General features: G+C 34.5%; 1 protein-coding gene across 3 annotated transcripts in view; it reads right to left on the reverse strand.

Annotated features, from left to right (window-relative positions):
• Positions 1-19,049, reverse strand: part of CSMD3 (CUB and Sushi multiple domains 3) — a 575,335-nt gene that overhangs the window by 31,450 nt on the left and 524,836 nt on the right. For all 3 annotated transcript variants that reach the window (XM_057367689.1, XM_057367683.1, XM_057367675.1), the window contains 6 exons: positions 16,806-16,991; positions 13,731-13,904; positions 7,843-8,025; positions 6,074-6,250; positions 3,072-3,251; positions 197-370 (listed from right to left, as the gene is read on the reverse strand). In XM_057367689.1, coding sequence (XP_057223672.1) covers positions 197-370; positions 3,072-3,251; positions 6,074-6,250; positions 7,843-8,025; positions 13,731-13,904; positions 16,806-16,991 — 1,074 coding nt within the window. The remainder of the gene's footprint in view (positions 1-196; positions 371-3,071; positions 3,252-6,073; positions 6,251-7,842; positions 8,026-13,730; positions 13,905-16,805; positions 16,992-19,049) is intronic.

Consider the following 19,049-nt stretch of genomic DNA (forward strand, 5'->3'; position numbering starts at 1 on the left):
TATTTACATTAAAATTTTGGAAAATTTTAGAAATTTTCAGAAGGATTGTAATTGTCCCAGGTTTCAAATTAATTGAGCCACTGGGGGAGGGAGGAGTAAGAAGGGACTGAGAGGAAAAAAAAAGTGAAAACTTAAAAAAAGAGGAAAAACTAATATAGTTGAACAGCAGAATACAGACTATAATGTAAATACATACGTAAGCACTGAGGTACTTCACCACTCCATGTTCCATTCCCAACACAAGTCAAAACAGCAGGAAAAGAGAGTTCATATCCTGGAGAGCAGACATAGCTAATGCTAAATCCCCAGTCCAAGTTTGTTCCTTCCAACCTTCCATTAGAGATCTGCGGAGGAGTTGGGCAGGTAACAGCTGCAATAATATTCAAAATAATTAGGCCCAGCTGCTGTAAATATCCCCYGTGTACACAATTACTAGAAGAACCATATGGGCTAATTTCACCTTTTTTAGAGGACAATACAGTCAGGACATGCTATCTTTCTCACTGTATTCTTGCCACATTTCCTGAAGTTAGTACTTCTGGTTTCCATCACTTAGGAGGCAGTGCATGACTGATGAAGTGTCTTAAATAAACCAGGATGCTGCATCAAACTAAATAGGAAGACTACCTAAAAATCAGTATGGAAACTACGACGTGCACAACATTTAAGATATGTCTGGTAGTCTACTACAAATTATTTCTTTTGTCTGCTAAGACAATATAGTGTAGAATTATATTTTATTAGTGTGGCAATAATCAAGTACTTTCTTTCTGTTGACCAGCTTAGTCATTTGTGAGATATTAATGCGTAGGTATGAAATTCCAGGACAACTACTCCATAATATTACTTAAAAGCCTGTTTCTAAGTACCACAGCTTGGTTTTTATTTGCTTTGTGAGTAATTAATCAACAAAAATATCTAGTTTCTATCAAGAGGGAGAAAATATAAGGTTTTGCAACTCCTTGAAACTGTTAATGTTGCTTCCTCTAGGAAGGGCAACAAGAAGTTCAGTATATTTTCTAATTGCCAGGCTTCCTAGGAAAAAGCAGAAATATCTTCTACTCAGCTGTAGGCAAGAGGACTGAAAAACTGTACAGGAAGACAGTAGAAATACAGAGATACAACAGTTGTGATGAAGATAAGAGTGTTATTCACTGGATAGTGATGTAGCAACAGACATCTTTAAATTGCTAATTTAAAGCTTAAGGGAGAAAGGTATTAAAGAAATTACATGAAAGAAAACCTGAACCAAAATGGATAAGGGTGAAATTTAGACCAAGTTAATTGAATGAGACAGATGAAAGGGCAAAATAGAATAAAATCTAGAGAAGCAGTGCTAGCAAAAGAGAAAGAAAGCAAATAAAACTAATATAATTTAATCTGGTAGAGTCAGTTGGGATAAATGAGAAGATGTGATGATTAAAAATCAATCAGAGAACACAGAGGTCACAACAATGGAGGAAGTTAAATGCTTGCACCCACAGCCTTTTAACTCATGTTTACATACAGGCCTTATAAATGTATAACCTAAAACCAGAAAGACTCAAAAGCTGAAAATTAAAATTGACAGTATAAKTCTTTATTTGTATGGTTCTGTTTGCATCAAATCAGAGTTTGATCTCCTGGTCCCAGTTAGGTGCTCTCTAGAGCATAAGAATTTGAGTCTGAAACTACATCATAAATACTTGTTTTGTCTTATGATCTTCTAGCTGTTCACTTACAGCCACTCTTGGAGACAGACTCTTGGTCAATAGGACCACTATGCCATTCTTCTGTTCTTAGAATAACTTTTAATTGAAACTGAGGCTGGCAACGAGCACAATGTAAATAGGAAAAAAAAAGTGAAATATCAGGAGGATCTCAAAGTCTGACATCCTTAAAAATGTCAGGAAAATAACGACATTGTCGAAGGTGAATTAGAATTAAATTGTACTTGGTAAGATATTGGGGGAACTGCACTCAGCAAGGAAAGTAATTGCAAATGTGGTGGAGATTTGAAATTAATTTGATCTAGTTTGACAAATTAATTCAGGGCAGGAAAATGAGTGCTGCTGAGGAGGTATGCTACTGTGCTTCCTTAAAATGGAAAGAAAGAAGACAGACAAGAACAAAGTAAGTACAAATGTGGGTAACAAAGTTTTGAAAGAATAGAGGTCAGACATGATCTGGGTACCCAGAAAGAAAACACCAAAATGGTAAAGCTGCTTTTGTMCAGATGTAGTATCAGGAAGAGTGAGAAAAACTACTCTAGAAAGATGATTTAGGGTTTAGCAAGTAAGTTTCACATAGAAAAATATTTTTGATGAGACAGATAATTTTGTCTCTCAGTAATGTTCAGAATTTCTGCTTTAAAATTTAAACAGGGTACATTAAAAARCAAACAAAACAACCCCCAAACCCTCTAATAAATACAAAAAAAAAACCCAGAAAAATCAAGTATGCAATCTGAAAAAGAGAAAAAATGAATATCTTGAGATTAATCTTTCAGTTTTCACAATAGAGACAGTAACAAGAAGCAGAAAAATCTTCATTGAGAAAGGTGATAAGATGATTTAGTATTTTTGTATCAAGGTGATGCTTAAAGGTGCCCATCTAATAAAGGAGGGATCAGAAAAAAATCTTGGTATTATAGACCGAGTAAATTAGATGAATTTGTCTTTGACAAAGTTCAGTTTGTATATATGAAGATCTTTCCCAAAAGTGTCTTTTACACCTTTGAGTGTTGATTTAATAAAAGTAGGTATATATAGGGTTATTTTTATATGACATGCTAACAGCAATTAACAAACCTAAACAATCATTTCATATTGGGTAGTTCATTTCAGCAGCAAAGTAATAGTGTTCTACAAAACTATCAAAAGCTATTCAATATACTGTGCTTGTAAGAATATAAAAGAGAAAAGAAACAAAGGATGAAGTCACTGTTTCTGCAGCCAAAAAAATCAATTCAATGGATTCATACTAAAAGTAAGTTTTGGGTTCTATGGAAATACACAAYAAGTTAACAATTTACAATAAAGTTCTGTAAATGTCGTAGCAGAAATAGCTGACAAGCAAAATAAATGTTGTACCTTTGCATGTTGGGATTGCTCCACTCCACGTGCCATTGCTAGTACAAGTGCGAATTAAGGAGCTGTTTGCTTCCATTGTGTAACCAGGTTGGCACATGTACGTAACATTTTGTCCAACAACATAATCATCACCATATCTCATGCCATTGGCTGGGACTCCTGGATCTCCACAACTGATGACTGCAAGTAAATAGTAGAGGAACATATTTTAAAATCTAAGTGAGATTTATCTATATCTGAGGAAAAAATCGTGACAAAACTAGGCATTGACTGGGAAAAAATAAGAAGGAAAATGCATTATAAATCTTATCTCCACCCAGAGAAGATAAATATATGCCATCTTAATTAGCTGCCAAACATATGTGGAGCTAAATAACAGTTATATTTGAAGAAAATAAATACTTTTGTTCAATAGTGGTAGTAAAGGACTGTACAATTTTGATCAAAAAATTTTCAAGATTACAAAAAGAAAAAAAAAAAAAACAGATGGCAAGAAATAATCTATGTGCCACTATCACCCTTTGATATGCTCAAAATTTTCCTGTCAATTGAGTTTCATTATCAAAAAAGTAGATGCCTATTGTTTTACTTTTCTATGGATATATTCTGAAAGGGAATAAAATCTGAAAAATTTAAAATATATGCGTTTAAAAGCCTSCCACTTTATAAATGCTCACGTAGTTGCTTTGCACATAAACGGGCGAGAATATTCCAGTGATCACCAAACATGGGTTATGTCTTACAAAAACTAGGTCTATAGTACTTTAATATGTGGSAGTGGCTGTAAAACCTTTTAAGACTTCTAGTGTCAGGAGATAATTTAATYTCCTAATGAAAAAAAATACTCCTAAGTAGTTAATAAAAAGTTTTATATCATTGTAATCTGAGAACAGTATTAAACCAGGTATGTTTCCCTCAGATCTGTTAAATTAGATCTATAAATTTCTGGAACAGTTTTTAGAATAAGGCATCTAGGGAACATTATGACAATGATAAAAAAGCAGTTGTTTTCAGAAAAGAAAAAAAAGGGGGGGGGKRACATCTATTTCATATAAAATACATCATCCCATGATTTACAGTTTATTTTACAGCAAGTATGACAATCCCCCTACAGCATTGCTATTTCCTCTGGAAAACTGTGAGATGTGGTTTCCTGGGCAGAGCATGTGTCTTGGCCTCTTCTCACTCAATGCCAAAGCATGGCTGATGTGAATTGCACCTTCTCTGTATCCTGGCCTCCAAAGTCACAAAAATCCATGACTTTTTCCTCTAATCTTTGTTTTATTTCAGCTGGACCATCACTGAAGTCACCATGGTAGGCAAAAATAGCTCAAATTGTTGCAGTGATGCTGACCCATTGAGCATTTCCCATTGAGGATCCAGTGACCCCAACAGAGTTAACCTGGGGAGCCGGGTGGTGCTGCACACCCAGGGTGGCCTCAGAGCTGCACTGTGACACACAGATCTCCTGCCTGGGACACAGCCCCAGYTCAGCTCATGGAGCAGAGGGGCTGCAGGCAGCCCCTACTCAGTGATTGCACCCTGCTGACCCCATGACCTTGTTTTTGGTTTAGCAGGCAACAAGAAGCTCTCCTGAGAACATTGTTTCTGTTTCACTGCAGGAATGATAGCCTGGTTTCTTTCCAAGAAAATCCTATAATAACTTGCTATGGTCAAGAGCTGCATGACATTGCCCACAGGTCGGTTCTGTTTGATGGTGCAGCGCCCAGGGCTCCCAGCCTGTGAAGGAATGTAAGATTATCTATGCTATTCTCTTCTTACAGAGTCAGCTCTAAACCCCAGCATTTGCAAYGATGTGCAAGAAGGAGCTGTAGTAAGTATGGGCTGGCTGTAAATTTTGGTAACACCTTGACTAAACAAAAGTGGTATATTATGCATCTCCTTCTCTGTTTGAATAGGATACTTCCTCTGTCAACACATTTCAAGTAAAAATCTCATCTTTCTACCTGAATAGAGTGTCGTGAGAAGACTGTTTTGACATATATTTTAGTAAAATGTCATTCTAAAATACATAAAAAACATAATGCAGTTGACATCATAAAACACCTTTATCTTTTATACAATTAATCTCATTCTCACAATAATTTGAAAATAATAAATAAGCAAAAACATTGGGCTCTCATTCAGGCTTTATGACTGCAAAAATCCATTAAATTAATTAAAAACAATGCAAGAAGTTTTATCCTCTCACTTTTGGCTTCTATATGGGTTGTTGTAAGTGTGTTCAAAATTTAAACAACAGTTTGCTATACCTCTGATGAGGATACATTTCCTCAAAATGACAGGCAATCTCATGTGTCACATAAATGTAAGATTTTTCATAATTGCTACTAAAAGATGAACTAGGACATGTAATAAAGGAGGAACAGATGGGCTTGAAAAGAAAGTGTTGCAAAATGCTTATTATGAATGTGAGAGATGCTGAAATAGCTTCTGTTAGTTGGGTAGCCAAAGTAAGTTTAAGGTTAATGAAGAGGCCAAACAGAAGATGATATGTGAAAACGGGACAACAATTTTGACCTTGGAGTCACTACGAAAAGAATTCTCAAGTGTTCATTACAAGGGTTTTAGTTTCTACCCTCAGGAAAAGCAGGATATTATACTGCTAAGTTTTCAAGAGGAAGTAAAGCAATCAAAATAAAAATGCCTGGATATGTCATATCACAAAACATAAACAAGATTGAATATATATTCTAGTAAAGAATTAAAGTAGGTAGATCATGTAACCAACCATACAACTCTCTTAAACTGAAACAGCAGTCTATACATTTTAATTTCGTGTSCCTTTCAAAAAAACATATTCTTCACATTTGTATAGCATTACATTTTAAAGAGTATTTAGCATAAAAAATATGTAGGAAGTAGTGCAAAAAAAAAAGCTGAAAACTTAATTTATTGGCATGCAACTTGGATATTTTACTTAATGCATTACTTACAGAGGAGGGGAAAAACAAAGACTATTCCTTAGAAATGTGTCTTACTTGTGCAGTTTGGCAAGGATCCAGACCAGGTTCCATTGGCAGTGCACTGTCTTACAGATGAACCAGAAAGTATGTATCCTTCCATGCATGAATAAATTACGGAGTTAGAGAATGTAGTTCCATCAATACGAAGTACTTTTCCATTAGCAGTTGTTCCTGGGTTACCACACTGCACAGCTATAAAGGAAAATGTGAAATATTTTGAAAATGTAAAGGTGATTTATGAAAGAGGAAAAATGGGAGCAGGAACAATCTTACTGCCAGCAGTATTATGTGGTAGAAATCCATTCTGTTGTCCTTAAAAATACAGGTTTCACCACCTTCTGATAAGGCACATGGTACAATAAAAAGCTGTGTGCATGAATTACTATTTTGTCCCCTTTGGTCTGTAGAGAAACACAACCTAAGAATTTAGCATTATAATCTGCATTACTAAAAAGCTAATTTAGCTGCAAAAACGCTGCTCCAATTATAAGAGAATATCTGATCTATAATTATCATTGTAGACTTAATTTGAATCATGCATTTCTAGCATCACCAAAATCCTCTTCCTAATTCAAAGTACTGTATAAAGTCAAATATTATTTCACAGASAGGTGGAATCCTGATGTTTCCCAGGTCTTTAGTGCTCAACTTGGGAATTTGAAKGTGTCCTTCTTATGAGATTACATATATATAATCTAATCTATATGACCTAAAATAGAATTATATACCTCTACATRTATTACCCACACCTACATATATCTGTGAACTATATATATATATCATTTCAAGAAAAAAAATATCATCAAAAGTATCTTAGAATGTAAAAGCATTAATTTATTTCTGTAATAGATGAGCTCAAAGAAAAATAGCAGATGGTTCAGTTGGACAAAGCATATCACTTTAGTTACCAACAAAAAATACATATGTATATATATATATATATATATTATACACACACACACACACACACGCAATTTTTTTTGGTGCAGTGCAAAGTCTACAATCATTCAGCAGAATGCATATTACAAAACCAGCTTATGAAATAAGTTTTTTAAATGAAATTAGTCTTTCATAAGATAACACAATCAACAGTGAGAAAATGGAAATTGTAAGTATAGGTTCTCAAATTATTTTCCTCTTTTCAAGAAGCTTTGATTTGCAAAAGAATCTGTTGGGAGTTGTTTCCTCTTTTGAAGTAAGGTAATTTAGACAATAAATGATTCTTCATAAATATCCTGTTAGAGCTTTCTTTCATGACAATTCTTCAACCTTGAAATTTCCAGAATTATTTTTTTAATAAATAGGCTTGTTTCAGCACATTATTTTTATTCAAAAATAATAATGTCAATAGTATTATTAAATGAAATTTTAAGTCAGCCATTTATACACAGATGTATAAATCTAATGAAATCCTGACACTGACATTTTCCTAAAACTGAGCTCTTTTGTCTGGAATTCAGGTGCATAGTGGTTGTGRTTAAAGGTCAGTTTATGGCAACATTTTTAAGTAAAACAATATTCATCAAAAAATTGAGCTCTGGAGGGTTATCTATTTTTTTTTCCTCAAAACTTGCAAACGTGCAGTTCCATGGGTGTCAGAAACTGGTTTCAATTTGGTCACCTGATACCAAGCCACTCTTATAGTGTAACTACTTATTTGAAAAAAATTGTCAGTCCAAAATAACTTCATGCCATTCACAGCACAAAGCTGGCAATGCAAAATTGGTTTTCTGATCAACAGTATTAAAAATACAGTAAAAAAATTGAGATTGTCTTTGATTTACCTTTGCACTCAGGTTGTCTTCCTGTCCAACTTCCATTTGACAAGCATGTCCTTTCTTCTGAGCCATGGAGGATATATCCAATATCACAGCTGAAATGTATCGTGCTTTTAATTTTAAAATTGTTTTCTTCTCTAGACCCATGGCCTGGGATACCTGGATCACCACAAGAGCCAGCTGTATCACCTAGATTTTAGAGTATGAAGATTAGAATAAGTATGAAATATTGTTATGATACTGCATTTATATTGCATGTCTCCATGTATTTATAAACAAGTTTATAATATTTTTATAAACCTCCATGTATATCAGTGGGTGTGAGTCCCTATAATTACAAAATCACTTGATGCTCTACTATTTTTTGTACYTATTTTATAGAAAAAGAATCATCATTTTCTCAAATTACCCTAATGGCATGCTGAACTTTTGATAAGAGAAATATCAAACAAAATAGGGGAAAAAAGAGACAAGCACAAAACCTTGGTAATTTTTCATTTTTAATAAGGAATTCTGAGGAAAATAAGGATCCTGATTGCAAAGACAATTTCCTTGTTTGTGTATAACTAGTSTTTATAAAATATTTCCTAGTTTTATATTACTAGAGTTGGAATAGTTTTATCATTGAATGAAATTTCTAGTGAATGATATTACGTGCTCTAGACATGAAGCATTTTCCTGATTTCTAGAAATGTTGAAACATCACTTCAAAACTGCCTGATAGCTGAACTCTCCCTCAGATATGTTTAAGAAAATTCTAAGATAGAGCGTAAATGTTAAGTACATTTATATTTCTATAGGAATAAATTAATAATATTAAATGCTGTCTGTTGTATATAAAAGAATAATCAACASAGTAAGAATAATGATATTTAAGATTATATATCTAAATCTTCAGTTATGGTAAGAACTCTTAGGAAGGTCTAGRTAACACTATATGAACAGCAGATCAGTTGTTTGAATCTTTTAGTATTTCCTTAAGGTCTTCTACTTTATCTTTTTACACRTCTTTAAGGTAGTTTTTTATGTTAAAAGAGATGAAGGTACATGATATTAATGAGTTTCAATACTGAAGAGTTGAATTCTAGAATTCTTGGAGCTCCGTGATTCAGGTTTTTCCCCATGGTCTACAGTTTTTTTTTCCTAACAACTTGCAAATAAAATGAATGCCTTCTAGACAAAATAAATAAATCAAATAAAATAATATTTTTGAGAGGGAATCTGCATTACTTTGCTATTAGTTACAGTCTTGTAAATAAAGATGAAATATTTGAAGAATCAGCTAGAAAGAATTAATCCTATTACCTAAATGTCTTATGTAGAGTAGCCATACTTTTCTGGAGTTTATCTAAGCTTAACAAGAGAATTTTTTACATAGAAATAGTAAACAAATTTGCCAACTCTAAATATGCAAAAGACCAGAAGTGCCAAACTCACTATGGAGGGGTTCTGTGAGAAGTTAGGATCCTGAAGTTGTATATGCAAAGAAAAACAGAGCATCTGCTGCCTTGGTTGGCACTAGAAGTGTGCAAAAAATGCTGTTGGGAGTGAAGGGTTGGACACAACTCTTCACTGACAAAAGTATGTACAGAACTGAAGAGTGAAGGAGGAAGAGTAGAACCTGCTTACTATGCTTTGGTAACCATGGTGCATGAGCAAATACTTGGTTTAGTTGAATATGTTCAAGAAGTACATGGCACTATGTATTTTAATGCTTTCAGAAATAATAAATATACTCAAGGAAGCATAAGGGCTAGCTGCCTGGCTCAAAATCACAGACTGAGAAGTCAGGCTGTTCTCTGTTTACCCATTTCATTACGTGACATAGATCAGTAAAGCAGCTTCCCAGACTTGTTTAATAAGAAATTGCAAATAGTTCCAAATTACAGGAAAAAATTCTATAAGCTTTCAAAATACTTTATATCYAAGGTACTTAGGTGACCTAACCACYGTCTAGCTTGAAAATAGTTTGCTTCATATTTTAACAATAATTGAAAAATTCCTACATCAAAAAAGTCCTTTTTTTTGTTGTTTTGGGAATCTGTATCATACATTTTCTAATATTATTTAGTTAAACTATGRCAAAATTGGAACAGGGCCTACTCATTATTCTATACTTGTAAAGTCTCCATAACAGCTCAGTTTTTGGCAAGTTACTTGACATTATGCCTGGAAGAATTTTATGATGGAAAAATGAAAATAGGTTATTTGCTCTGCCAAGTACAAATCACATATTCCTCTTCTAAGTGAAATCATGTTCTTTTCTAATGCCTAATTATTACTGTGGATTATTAGACTTTTTAGCTTAGGAAAGTTAACCTTCAGCTCTTTTGATTGAAGGTTACATAAATAATTTTTCTATATGACTAATCAAATCAGAATATGATGGAATCACAAAATCACAAAATATGCTGAGTTGGAAAGGGCCCACAAGGATCATCCATCCATCCATTTCTGGCCCTGCACAGCCCCATCCCCAACAGTCACACCCTGTGCCTGAGAGCATTGTCCAAACACTCCTTGAGCTCTGTCAGGCTGGGGCTGTGACCACTGCCCTGGGGAGCTGTTCCAGCGCCCAAACACCCTCTGGGTGAAGAACCCTTTTCTAAAATCCAGCCTAAACCTCCCCAACACAACTTCAGGCCTTTCCCTCRAGTCCTGTCACTGRGCACCACAGAAAAGTGATYAGTGCCTGCCCCTCSCCTTCCTCTCACGAGGAAGTTGTAGACTGTGATGAAGTCTAAGAGAATATCATTTTATTAACTCATGCAGACTCAACTAATTTATTTTTACAGTTAGTTATGAGCCATCCTKCACTCACATGTGTAACAGATTCTCAGCTGGCATTTAATCTCAATGAAATGGAGGGTATTTAGACTGTTTACAACCCTTGCCGCACTGATGAGGAATTCTGCACTGTGGAAAATTTCTGACTCCATCTGATATGCATAGGATGATTGAAAAGTGTTTCTCAATGCCAATATAGATCAATGGGATATGGCAATCCCTTCTAGCTTAATGTCATGTGACAAAAAGCTGTCAAGGGTTGATATGACAAAATTTAGTTACCTTATGTTCACTGATCCAGCATTTTCTTTTTTAATCCTTTGTCATACACAAAAAGGACAAACATGCTGTACCTTTTCCCAGTTAAATAACATATATTATATATCATAAATAATAAAAAAGCCCAAATTTTAAGGCTTTCATATGTATTAAAAATGAAGAAATCAATTTAAAGGCTAATAATGAAAGCTGATTGTTTTGCATATTYTTAGAAGCAAAATATAGAAATTCTTTATCATTAGCTGCAAATTATTTTATAATGAGAAATTTTGGATATAAACTTTGAAAACGAAATCTCAAAATTGTACAAGAATTATGGTTTGGTTAAAGACAGTTAAAGAAAATAAGAGCTTGTGTTCTGTTTTTCAGAACACAATTTTATTCTTTATGATGAACATTTAAGTGTTCCTATGCCAAGGAAATGTTTCTTCACATATGAAGAAGAAGATCTGATTAGAGTTTCCTATCTGTAGGCACAAAAACAATGATTAGAGAAAAAGAGATTTACCTGTACCTCACTTAAAATTGTTTATCCCAAGATATTTCAACATTTTTTGTATTTAATAGGAAAATTACTGTAAAATAGTCCTATTTTCAGTAGAGCTGCTTCGATATTTTCATAAGTATTTTCCAGCTTTCAATCTGTATTCCTTGATTTCCTTTTTCTATTTCTTAAATTATTCTTGGAATTTAAAATTTAGATTTATTTTTTTTTCCTTATGAATACTACAAAAACTAAGTAGCCTTTGATTTTCTCAAAAGAAGATGTTTCCTCAAGAACAAATACAGATTCATACTAGCTGTAAAAAYRATTTTTATTAAAATAGTCCAGATTWGCAAATCTATTAAATAAGATTATTTTACATAAGGGTTTTTATTTCTAGTGCATACCTTTCAACATTACATGATTTAAAAACTTGATCTTTGTTCTAACTGTAACAAATTTCCTTCTTCTTTATTCATAGAAAGTTTAAGGATTAAATTAGGTTCATTTTTCTAGTCACATTCTAGGTTCCTGAGAGTTTGCAGGGAGAAGGCCCAGATATTGAAAAATTATTCMAACACTTTAGAATTTGATACAAGCTTTTAACCAAGAAGCTCTATTTTAAGATTTCTTATTAATTTCTAGATTATTTCTTATAATCTATTTCTGTGCCGTGGGCTGTAAAATTGTGTATTCTGAAATTATAGCTGATAATCAGTTTATAACTGAGTATACTGGAGGGATGAGGGCAGGAAAAAAGACCTCCATCTGGACTATTGCATCCATTTCTGAAGTTCCCAATACAACACGAACAATACAAAAGACCTTTTAGTGCAGGTCCAGAGGAAGYTAATAAATATGATCAGAAGGCTGGAACACCTCTGCTGGGCAAAAAGACAGAGAATTTGGGTTGTTCAACCTGAGRAAAGGAAGGCTTCAGGAAGACCTTACTGTGGCCTTTCAATATATAAAATACAGATGAAAGATGTAGAGTGGCTTTTTATCAAAGTCTGCAGTGACAGGACAAGAGGAGACAGTTTTAAACTGAAAGAGGATAAAGCAGACTGGGCTTAAAGCAGGTATTTCTTAGGATGAGCATGGTGCGTCACTGGAACAAGCTGCCCAGAGAATCTGTGGATGCAAAACCCCTCGAAATRTTCAAGGCTAGGTTGAACAGGACTTTGAGTAAACTAATCTAGTTGACTACATCCCTTCTCATTGCAGGAGGAGTGGAGTAGATGATCTTTGGTGGTCCCTTCTACCACAAACCATTCTATGGCGTTAGTGGGAGAGGTCCCTACCTATGACTGGAGGTTGGAGTAGAGGATTTGTAAAGGTCCTTCTGACTTAAACCAGTCTATGATTCTAGTATTTACTAATACTATAAAGAACCTTGGATTTTAAGTTTCAAACTACAATAGCATAGTCAGATTTGCATATCAGTTATTTTTCACCTCTAGTGTTGGCCTAGCTCTAATCCAAGAAAAAACATGTCACTTGTTTTCTTCTTATTTTCTGCCATTGAAGAAGTTTAAGTTCTCTGAATTTAATAGATTTAAATAAGATGCAAAAACTCTCAGATTTCTTCAATTATATAATGAAACATAAGCAGGACAAGAAAGAACTTACACCAGTATTTACTGAGAATTAAAACCAATAACGTGGTTAACCTTTATCACAGTATTTGTTTACATGGTCTGCAATAACAAATGGGATTTAGTCAAATCCCAAATTAGTGTATGACTTGGATTTATGTTTTTCACTTGATCACTGCTCATAAAGTGAATCAAACTGAAGTTGTGAAACACAATATTCCTAAGCAATAAATTTTTCAGAAAACATATCTTGACTTCAGTGAGAGCTAAACTATTACAAGGATTAGACAAYGTTCCTTCAAAAACTGGGCATCGTATCTTGAAATTATGTGGAGCCCACTTGGCCTTATTATACAGATTGATGTATTACACAATTAAGTAATATCTGAGGTGTCATCAAGTCAGCAGACATTTTCCAAATTAAAAGTAAAAATATAAAATAAAAAATTAACCCATCATCTTGAAGAGACAATGCTGCAAGATTTCACTGGGGAAATAAATACTCTTGACAGAAGTTGCATAAAAATTTATTTCAAAACAAACTGGCTTCATTAACAGTCAACTGAAAGTGAAATTTCTTGTTCATATTAAGTGTYACCAAGAATGTCTAATTCTTCCAGATTATTTTCTTTCTATTACTTTATGCTTATTTTGATTTGACTTTTTCTTACTTCTACAGAGATGGCAATTCTGTTTTATATGTATGATTTTACAGCTTCAGGATAGACTCATTAATTCACAAATATTACCTGAGCAATGAGGAAGAGATCCACTCCAGTGTCCGTTTAACTGGCAGGTGCGAGATGACTGCCCTAACAGTGATCGTCTGCCWGTGCAGGTATAATGAACAGTAGAACCAAAGGTATATTTATCTCCAGACAGGACTGCRTTAGGAGGAACTCCAGGATGTCCACAGTCAATCACTACAATGCATAATTATTGCAGATAAAAAAAGGTTATTATCACTGATCAGAAAATTTGCAGTTTTCTTTTTCATAACTGCACACATAAACTTTGTGAAGGGGTCAACATTTTTAGGGTTTGGGGGAAAGGGGAACATCGTGGGATTAGAATGCAAAATATGCTTCAGACCAAAAGATGTAAAACAAATGTTTGGGGATGCCAAAAAAAAAAAGATGTTTTAGATACAGATATTGATGTCCAAAATCACTCATCCACTAAGTTGATATTTATGGTATGAACACATGCACACACATAAACATACTCTCATGCCTGTRTTGTTCAGAGAAAAATTACAAGAATATAGTATCTGCCAAAGTTACTGCTGTGRTAGAGAACATGCAGAACTTAAGTTATTTTTTAATAATACAGAGCTAGCAGTTAATTTAAAAGCMAGCTAAATAACTCAAGTTTGGGAAATGCACAGTTAAAATTCAGAAACCAAATTCACTATGTTCACAAACTGAATCTAAGCCTGCATGTTTAATTTCTTTTCATCTTACACCTGTCATGGCATGCAAATTATCTTGGCCAGAGATATTTGTATTAATGTACTACAAAACCCACAAACTAGAGCTGCAAATATCAGTGCAGCAGAAMAGGCCCTAGATCATATAAATGTAGCTTTTATGAAAATTTCAATGCATTAAATACCCATCAGGATTTTTTTTATTTAAATAAAAAATAGATCAGAAGCCTGATCAGGGTTGAGGATGTGATCAATTCCGTGGCATTTCAAATATATGCAACAGTGTGATTGTACAATACAGCATATGAGCAAATTCATGTGTGATGATCTGTCTTTCTGAAATGGTTAATTTTGGTCTGAGACCTTCAATTTATGTATATACTAAATTGTATTTAATGACACATTCTTCCAGAGGTACAGCTTTCATGGTGCAGAACCTGCCTGACAGGCCCAGAAAGGATTTGGGAATGTGGTAAATTCTTGATTGACTTTGATTCCTACACAGTGCCACAAACCCTGTGACCATTCTGCAGACTTTCACAAACCCTGTGACCATTCTGCAGACTTTCAGGACTCTGAGTAAAAGGGCTCTGTTCTTTTGCCCTATTCAGGTGTCCTAGAGGACACAGTTAATTTCATACTGGTATCTTACAGCTTCCAGCTTTGGGCTTTCCTATACACACTTCTCTTTTCTATTTRCACTTATATCTTAAAGCCTTGGATCCCCAATAACTGATTAAAAAAAAAATATAGCACCCTTAATACTACCCTTAACTTGATTATGCATTTTACAAAGTTTAATTTGATATTATTGTTTTCAGGCTGGGATTTAATGTGAAGAGTTGATTGTATTMATTTTTTTTTTTCTTCTCATGCTAATTCATCCTCCATTTTATTTCCAATAATTTCTCCCTGTCTATTTTACCATCCTCACTGAAAAAAATAGGTTCCTTATATCTAATCTAAATGAACCCTYTTTAGTTTAAATCCATTATCCCTTAAGTAATCAATACATGCCATTGTAAAAAGTCCCTCTTTAGCAATAATTTGAAAAACACTCCAGAAGCTCTTAAAAAAATCAGTAGCTGCAACAGAATCAATTTGGTAAGCTTATGATTACAAAATCTCATGAATAACACCTGATAGAATTCATTGACCCCTCTATATAAACAACACAAATAAAGCAGAGGATGCCCTTTCACAAGTACAAGTTGCACTTTTACTCCTAAATCTCCTTTTAAAAGAATAGTAAAGGTTGTATTATTAAATTACTCATGACAATTCAGAAAAATAATTACCAAGAAATTAAAATGCAAATGTAGAAAGAAGAAATCTTTGCAACTTTAACTTTGAAATAATTKCTCTTGGAGATATGTTACTGTTAAACAACATTTCTCTTTCTGAAATGGTAAATGCCTTTAAATTTAATGTGAAACCAATAGACGCTTGGTTTTAACTGTGATTTGCAGTCAAGCTATTTATCCCATGAAACAAAAGGACAAGTTCCATCAATGAAAGYTTTAGCAGTAATAAGAACAAGTTTCATATTTTCTTATTTTTACAGAGATAATAGCAGAACTAGTGAAGTCGTCTGAGAACAAATAGCTACAATATTGCAAATAATACCCCATGGCTCTTTAACAATGAACCCTTAGCCTGTTTTCCCTTCAATCCCTAGAAAAGAAAGCTTTCAGCTTTTCTCAATGAAAAATTTTGATCCTAAACCAAACCTTTTTCATAGAGTAATAGAGAACCAGGTAAATCCTCTCTCCCAGCCAACTGAAAACTTAAGAAACTTTAACTATATCACAATTAGAAATTTGTTAATGAAAAACCAAAAAACAAAAATAACCTACTTGTGTTGATCCACTTGCTTTAGTGGATAGGTTGCATATGAGTACGATGTTCAGGTAAGTTTACCTYAGTGTGGTAAACTGAGGACATTGTCCAGAGGACACGTCAGGAGCTCTACAGTGCTATTATTCCTTGCTTGGTATCTTTATAGATACTCTGATCTTTCTGCTGTTCCAAGAGAGGACCATAAATTACTGTCCTGATATAAATCACTAATTGCATACTGTAGGTTTTAAGTTTTGGTGTGATAAGAACATTGTGGCCAGTGGAAGCCACATACTGGTGAATTCAATGGACAGGTTTTGACCTTGTATCCTGGCTATCACGGATTCTTATGCTGGAGCATTCAGAGATGTTTGTTTTGGCTATTGCACTTCATAAGTAATCTATGTTATTTGCTACATACATCAGAATTGCACACACACAATGTATATAAATATGATTACGATAATTGCTGTCATGAGACTGATGGAAATGTTGTGCAAAATAATACCTAGTCTAGTCCACATTCTTCGTAGAAGCAAACTCATTATCTACTTACTAATACATTCAGGTAGAGGTTTGTCCCAGTGGCCATTTGGTTGACAAATTAAAACTGAAGAGCCAAATAAAAAATATCCAGGATTGCAGTCATAAAACACCACTGTGCCATACGTGAAATTTCCATGTTCAATTTTACTTTCTCTTATAGAATTTGCAGGAATTCCAGGATCAGAACAATTGACCACTAAAAAGAGAAAGAGCACAGACGTGAGAGTCATACAAATACAATGTCCTAAAATGGTCACCTATTCTTTGTRTGAGAAATATCCAGTGTGTTGATATCCTGATTTTATATACTCTAAGATTTTATAGAACTGGCAGCGAATTAGGAAGATGGCATGAAAGCACAAGATGCTAAAGTCAGAAGATGTTAAACCCAAGTAAATAAAAGGAAATGCTTCTTTACAGTRTGATGATACTGTAAAATTATTGGCTACTAAAAGTGACTGAACATACCAATATACCGAATTTATATTCCTACCTTGACTTACACTATTGCCCACAAATAGAAACACATTTTGGGGYTCAATGTGTCTTTGGTCTAACTCACACAGCCATGCAAACATATGTGCCCATACTAACATTTTAATAATGGGTCACCCTTAAGACAGATGTTTTGAGCCAAAGGGCACATGGTCAGTCAGGTAAGATTATGGTGATCTGACAGAATAGGAACATATCACAATAAGCAGGTAACTTTGATGGCTAAGAATACAGGTGAAGTTTTTGAGTCCGTAGTTACTTCAAAATTGATATTTTGAGAATTTCTGAAGCTGGGTTTTTTTTTTTAATTTCCTTTTTTTTCATGTCTTACAGCTAGCTATCTGCATAGAGTTCAGTATAACACATATTTTGAGGGTATGAAGATTCTTTTAACAGTTTTCTTGTGGCAGACTCTTCTGATCAAGTAAACACATCATTGTTTCAAAGATACTCTAAAAAGCCAAAGTTCCCATAAAAATTACTATTCCTATATCCTTATAATCGATTRCATGTTTATATAACTTCATGTGCATACACCTGTGTGCAAATCTATATATCTGCATTTGTATTCAGGTGGAACTTCCTGTGTATCWGTTCCTATCYATTCCTGCTCACCCTATTGCTTGGCAACAACAAGAAGAACCTGGCTCCATCYTCYTGACWMCTTCCCCTCAGATAYTGATAGACATTGATGASGACCCCTCTCAGTCCCTTCTTTTCAAGACTGAATAGCCCCAGTTCCCTCAGCCTGTCCTCTAAGGGAGATGCTCCTGTCCYTTAACCACCTTTGTGTCYATGTTGGACCCAATGCAGGYTCTCCAGATGTGCCTCAKYAGGGCTGAGTAGAGGGGCAGGATCATCGCCCTTCAACTGCTGTCARYRCTCTTCCTAAAGCAGCCCAGGAYACCATTGGCCTTCTTGGSCACAWGGGCACTGCTGGCTCATGGACAATGTGCYGTCCAGAACTCCCTGGTCCTTCTCTGCAGAGCTGCTCCCCAGCAGGTCRCCCCCAGCCCATATTGGTGGATGGGGTTACTCTTCCCCAGGTGCAGGACCCTGCATTCWCCTTTGTTGAATTTCAGAGGTAAATGTGCATGGATATATGTATGCAAAATTATCAAAATATCCTGAGAAGTTCTGTAATCTGCAAAGGAAACACAGCATTGCCAGATGCAATTCAAGATCATTGATCATTCCACCTAAATCAGCAAATGTAGTCATTTTGTGGCTCATGTCCTCTCTAACCACCATTCTAAATATTGCAGTCTGCTTGTGTTCTCTTCCAGCAGTTCTCAAATATTGGTACCACAAGCCTAGAAAACATACCTTTGCTAAGGACAGAAATAGCCTTCTGTTTGTATTTGACTTCTTTAAAAGTAAATGATAGAACAATTTGTTAGTTAAATTGATCTAAAGCATTGATTTTTTTTTTTTCCTAGAGGAAAATCTGAGCTACGATTTCTGACTATTTTTTTCTTTCCTCACAAGGATCATTGAAGTCCAGCTCCTTGACCTCCACAGGATAACCCCAAAAATCACACCATGTTCCTGATAATGCTGTCCATGTTCATGTTACTAAGCATATACTTAAAGTAATAAAAAKAATTGATTCATTAATCTGAAGAAATGCATACTTGAAATAAAATACATGGAATTTTGATGATTTCAATAGCTTTCCACCATTATTATGGCTGGCTAGGAAACTAGATATTTAGCAAAGCTGTAAACAATATAACAACAGCAAGAGCATTGCTGAATT

This window comes from Malurus melanocephalus, unplaced genomic scaffold, assembly GCF_030028575.1.
Source record: "Malurus melanocephalus ecotype Western Australia unplaced genomic scaffold, MMel_1.1 scaffold_3, whole genome shotgun sequence".
Lineage (NCBI taxonomy): Eukaryota > Metazoa > Chordata > Aves > Passeriformes > Maluridae > Malurus > Malurus melanocephalus.